Source organism: Lipophrys pholis, assembly GCF_963383615.2.
Source record: "Lipophrys pholis genome assembly, chromosome: 17".
NCBI lineage: Eukaryota > Metazoa > Chordata > Actinopteri > Blenniiformes > Blenniidae > Lipophrys > Lipophrys pholis.
The window spans coordinates 17,196,124-17,202,036 of record NC_137643.1 but is presented as its reverse complement, the minus strand read 5'-3'; the positions used below and the strand labels follow the sequence as shown (position 1 = coordinate 17,202,036).

Below are 5,913 nucleotides of genomic sequence, written 5' to 3'. Positions count from 1 at the left end.
CAAGTGACACCCAAAAGTGAAACTCTTACCGCTGAGCATCACCTAATGCAGTGAAATGGGATGTGATCTGTGGCAAGGAGAGCTTAAATAAAAAAACTAAAAAAACAGAATTTTGCCTGACATTTCGATTTATTCCAGAAACACGGTGATAAAAATGGGTATTTTCAAAATTAGCTGCATTGGTTGTGTAAAACAAGCAGTGCAGCAGCATGAAGTGAAGTATTGAATGTAAGAAAAAGCCTTTTCCACCGTTTCAATCAATTGAAATAGCAGTCACCAGATGATCTGGCTTGAACAGAGCATGTACTGTATGTTCAGTCCTAATGTATTTGATGTGTACTACTGAAGCAAAAACAGATTGATTGGATTGTTTTTTTTAACCTGTTTGCTTTCAATTTCATTCCAAGTCTCCAGCGTAAACTAGATTTAGGTTGTAAGAGTGCAGCAAATACACAGATTTCTACACGCAACTTAACTGGGTGAGAATATCCGTTATATATTGGAAATAAACTGCAGAAATGACAAAAACAACAACGTCCCTCTGAGATGATTTCATACATGATATCATCTCAGAGAGGTACAATACAATACTGGAGATTGAATATGCTCACGTTTCAAAACAAATAGCTTATATACACCACAAAGATGTACAAGTGAGTACATAAAACCTGCAAAGAATTACAAACAGGCCAAATTAGCTCAAAATGACCAACAAAGTCATGCAAAATGTTAAACAGACACAAAATGAGCACAGAGATATAAAAAACAACTAACAGCCATATAATTATGTAACTACCAGACAAGCAACAACCACAAAAAATCGCAAAACCGCAACAATTTGGCACAAACATACCACAAAAAGAGACAAAACTACTATAGACGGGAAAAACGGACCACAAAAAACATGTAGAACAACGACGACCGTGACCTTAAAGATGCAAAATGTTAACAAACAAACAGAAGGGACACAAAGCAACTATTGAATCACAAATAAAATCAAAACATCTGCACAGAGACACATTATGAGAAGTTACAAACAGCGCAACACCACTTAATTTAAGTACATCTTTGTTACATTTGACACAGATAAATTCTAATTGAATTTCAACACACTTGAGGGAATAAAATCATCTTTATTATTTAATCTTTTTTGGCGTTTCTTCCTTTAAAACTGTTACTTAGCTGAATTGATTCCTCTGCTGGGGGTCCTCTGGAGGGGCGGGGACAATTAGGGATCGAGCGGTGATTGGCCAGAGCTTCCGAGGACCGGACGCTGATTGGTCAGGTTGGCCGCTAGGCCCCGCCCCCGGGCGGCGCCTTGAACCTGCTGTACCGTTGAAGCGCTGAGTCCGGGCGGCGTTGAGTTTAGAGGGTCTCTCTCCACCGGGTTGACGAGTCAGGCTGCGGGAGCAAGACGGGAGAAAATACGACAAAAAAAAAAAAAAAAAAAAACACAATAAACCCACTATTTTCATCCTTCCTCCGCTGGATACGTACCTCGCCCTGGGATTGGATTAACTTGAAGCCACTCTTTTTTTAGTTTTTTCTTTTTTGATTTGCTTTAGAAGACCCCCGCCGCTCCGCCGAAGACAATGGGATCCCAGGCATCCAAGGGAGAGGTGGCCGCGGAGGCGAGCGCCGCCGCCGCAGACGGTGCTGCGGCTGTCAAAACCAACGGCCAGGTAACGACCCCCCCCCCATCCGCCCCCCGCCGGGTTGCTGGGTGTGCTAACTTCGTATACATTCGTTTAGAAAACAAAAAAGTAGAAAACCTGATTAAACTTAAATGTGCAGACATTTTTGGGGGGGTTAAATCAGGTGGAGCTTCTCAAGCATCTTTTTTTTTTTTTTTTTAACATCTCTGTCTCCCCCGCCGGTCACTGAGCACCTCCCCCCAAAGAAACCTTCCAAAAACTACAGATTAACCCTCAGGATTATGTTTTCTTTTTTATTCTTATCATTTGTGGCTCATGTTTGAAGCGATTGAGTGTTTTTTCTCCTGGTTTGGCGAACCGGGGATCGAACCCAGAACCGGCTCAACGTGTTGTCTTAACGGGGGAGGGGGGGGGGGGGGGCTGGGGCGCACGTAGGCAGTCTACTCCTCCCAGATTAAAAACAAGCTGTCTGCACTCTTAATCTTACCCAAATAATGACACTTTACAACCTTATTAACTCAGATTAATCACATTCAGAACACAAAATGAGACGTTTGATTATAATTAGATTTTTATGAATGGGGATTACACACACTCATCTTTTTTTTTTCAGATCTTTTTTTATGATTTTTACCGTTTGAAGTGGAGAGATGATGTTTAATTGAGGAGTTTTAATAATCCATGATAGAGCTGCAGCCGGCTCTTTGTTGAGCCTGTCTGCTACCTGAGGCGCTCCGCGAGGCGCTGCCGCCGCCTATCGGCTGATTACGGTACTGCAAGGCGTCGCCTCCCAGCCAGGCGACACGGTGGTTAATTGATGAGATGCGCTCTGGGAAGAAAAAAAAGAGAAATGCACGACAGAAAACGGCTTTTTTTCTCGTTAATGTCGATGCATGTGTGTTATTGTGCAAAAGCAAGACATTTTGAACAAAATAGCTCATTTTCATGACGTTTTTTTTTTGTTTGTTTGTTTGTTTGGTTTTTTCCCCCCAGGAGAACGGACATGTGAAGACCAACGGCGACGTCTCCTCAAAGCCTGACGGCGATGCTGCCGCCACCAACGGCTCGGCCGAGGCAGCCAAGGAGCCCGAGGCCGGCGCTGGAGGCGACGCCATCGAGCCAGCCCCCGCCGCGGACGGAGAGGCCGCCAAACCCGAGGGCGAGGCCGCTACCAAGGAGACCCCCAAGAAGAAGAAGAAGAAGTTCTCCCTCAAGAAGTCCTTCAACTTCAAGCTGAACCTGAAGAAGAGCAAGAAGAGCGAGGCCGTCAAGGAGGAGGCGGCCACCGCCGCCCCATCCGAGGAGAAGCCCGCTGAGAACGGCGCCGCCGCTCCCGCGGAGGAGAAGAAGGAGGAGGTAAAGGAGGAGGCCGCCGCCGCCGCCACTGCCGCCGCCGAAGCTCCAGCTGCCGCCGCCGAGGCTCCAAAGGCGGAGGAGGGGCCGGCTAAAGAGGAGGCCCCCAAGGAGGAGGCCAAGCAGGAGGCGGCTGCTCCGGCCCCTGAGGCCACGAAACCCACGGAGGAGAGCAGCTCGACCCCCGCTCCCTCTGAAAAGAAAGAGTGATTGTACATTCAGCTCATAATGAACTGAGTGAACTGTTTTTCCAAGAGAGAGAAAGAGAAAATTTAAGAGTATATATATATATATATTTATATATATATGTGTATATGTATACATATGTATATGGATATATGTATATGTAAATATATACACATGTATGTGAGAGACTCCTTCGACGTGCCACTTTTTTCGTCATGATAACGAGACGACAGACTAGATTCACTAGATCACTCCCCCCCCCCCCCCCCCCCGGTTACTGCTCGACATCTTGGACCCGGACTGAGGTGGAGGCTGTGGGTTGGTCAACAACAACAACAACAACAAATTAAGAAAAAAAAGGATTTTAACGGCTTGAACGCCACCTTATTGACACAATGAAGGACGGCTGGACGGACAGATGGATGGATGGAGGATGGATGGATGGAGTCGAAGCATCATCAGAGACGCTGGATGAGATACTGGGACACCACCACCACTTGAAATGACTGTTAAATAGAGGAAAAGAAAAACAAACAAACACACGGAGAGAGAAAAAAAAGGAAGAAAGATGAAATTAGAAGAAAAAAAAATTAAAGAGACTCGCCAACTTTTTACATTCCTATATTTTAACCCAAATTTGAAGTATTTTGTGGTGTATTATAGAGAAAACCATCTTAAAGATTCAGAGAAGCTACGTCTTGTTTGTTTAAAGAAAAAAAAACAAAACAAAAAAAAACTAGATGACTTTGATTTTTACCTTATTATGGAAAAAAGAAGAACACTTAAAGCTTGCTATGTTCACTGTCGCGGTTTGATATGAAGCAGAGTTGTTTTACCTGTCGTGTGTGAGCCTGAATCTGCTTTGTCTCTGTAAATACATTGGATTGATTTTTTTTTTTTTTTTTTCTGTTCTTTATTTTGCTAATGTTGACAGATGTTACTGGTTTTATTGTAAAGTTGATAATGGTAAATAAATGTTGGTTACCTGCCCCGTTTACGTGTCGTTGCTGTTATTTGACGTCCAGCCTGCAAACCACCACCGAAAGGAGCAAAGTTTGACCTGAAATCTCAGTTTAACGAGACACTACACAAGTTTTGGAGGCTTTTAAAAAAGCTCATTCAAGGTTTCATTATTACCCCACAGGCCTGAAAACTACAGATGGAGTCAATAAAGCTAATCAGTTTAACGGATTTTACTCCATTATGACGGTTATGTTCGTCAGGAAAGAGTCGTATGTGCAAATTATTTCACCCCAGGTGCTAAGAAACCTGCCCACTGAGTGAGGACGGGGGCATTAAGGTTTATTAACGTCCGCTCCAGCTCCGTAAATCTGACCAGGCCTCAGTTTCACATCAATAAACTTTAACTGGACTCCGTGTAATTATGAGTCGTTATTGGATCGGCACTCACTGGCCAAGGCACTTTTTTGAATTCTCCCAAGCACTGTTTTGTTTCCAACTGGTGCCTCCATAATGAAAACCTGCACAAATCAAATGAGTGAGGCTCAGACTGTTATATTTTCCAACACCATCTGATGAGTTTGTAGGGTCAAAATACATCTTCTTTCAGTTTTGAGGTGTGAAAACGCATCAAAAGTGACACCGTTGTGCTAAAGAGCTACGAGAAGCCTGCAATCAGGCACAAAACCACCACAGAGAATTAAAAATGACCATAAATATGTCAGAAATCGCATACAATCCTGCAAAACTGTGTTCAAACAAGCATAAAACCAGTTGTTGAACATAAGAAATTTTTAAAAGTAAACAATCACAAGAACTATGAGAAACTGACTCGCTGTCAACTCTTCACTCAGTTCAAACTGTGTTGATTGAATCCAAAGAAATGATGTAATTCAGTTAACCCTAATCAAGTTTTGAAACGGCCCCGAATTGAAAAATAACATATTTTGTTTTTCTTGAAGCAGTGCAGTCATGCATTTCCCTTTAAGCCAAATGTTTCACTCTTGATGTAGTTGTGCACTCATTTGAAATCATCAGCCACTCAAATGCAAGAATTGCTTTTGATGCGATTCACAAATTTAAAAAAATTAAGAAAAAAAAACAAACATCTCTGAGGTGATTTCAACAAATAAAGCACCACAAAAATCTGAAAAAGAACCATAAAAACATTTTGTGTTTGCCACAAAGGCAAAACAACAACAATGTGGCCCAAATTGACCATAAAAAGAGTAAAAACAGTTCCAAGTCCATGTTATACATACATGCAGCAAGTCATCTCTTTGACATTTACTGTTATCAATGTCATATCTGTGACCATATTTATTTTTATTTTTATGATTTAAGGTGCTCATCAGAGGGAATTAATATGCAGTCAGGTGGGAGATGTGCATATAGTGGTGGACAAACCTCTTTTTATGATCATTATTATTATTATCTTTATTTCTATTATGTATTCATTTATAATTATTATGACTGCTTTTATTGTTATTGCAAGTTCAGAAATTTGTGTGCCGGATCGGTCATTTCTTCCATTTTTTTTCTTTTTGTTCAATAATTGATTTCATTTATTAATTTTATCTTTCAGTACTATTTCAGACAAAAGCGTGATCTGCGTTCTTGTTTTTCATATAAAAAGTTCAATAGAAAAAATAAATAAATAATCACAAAAAAAGACGGCCAACAGCTACGTCCACGACCCTTACGATGTAAAATGTAAAAAACATAAATAAATTTTTAAAAAATCTGGTACAGAATAATC

At 41.5% G+C, this 5,913-nt stretch overlaps 1 protein-coding gene across 1 annotated transcript; it reads left to right on the top strand.

The window, feature by feature from the left end:
* Nucleotides 1–1,438: 1,438 nt before the first annotated feature.
* On the top strand, nucleotides 1,439–3,365 carry marcksl1b (MARCKS-like 1b). Its single transcript, XM_080485715.1, has 2 exons — nucleotides 1,439–1,682; nucleotides 2,649–3,365. The coding sequence occupies exons 1-2, from the start codon at nucleotides 1,593–1,595 to the stop codon at nucleotides 3,216–3,218; spliced, it is 660 nt and encodes a 219-aa protein (XP_080341841.1). The 5' UTR covers nucleotides 1,439–1,592; the 3' UTR covers nucleotides 3,219–3,365.
* The last annotated feature ends 2,548 nt before the right edge of the window (nucleotides 3,366–5,913 follow it).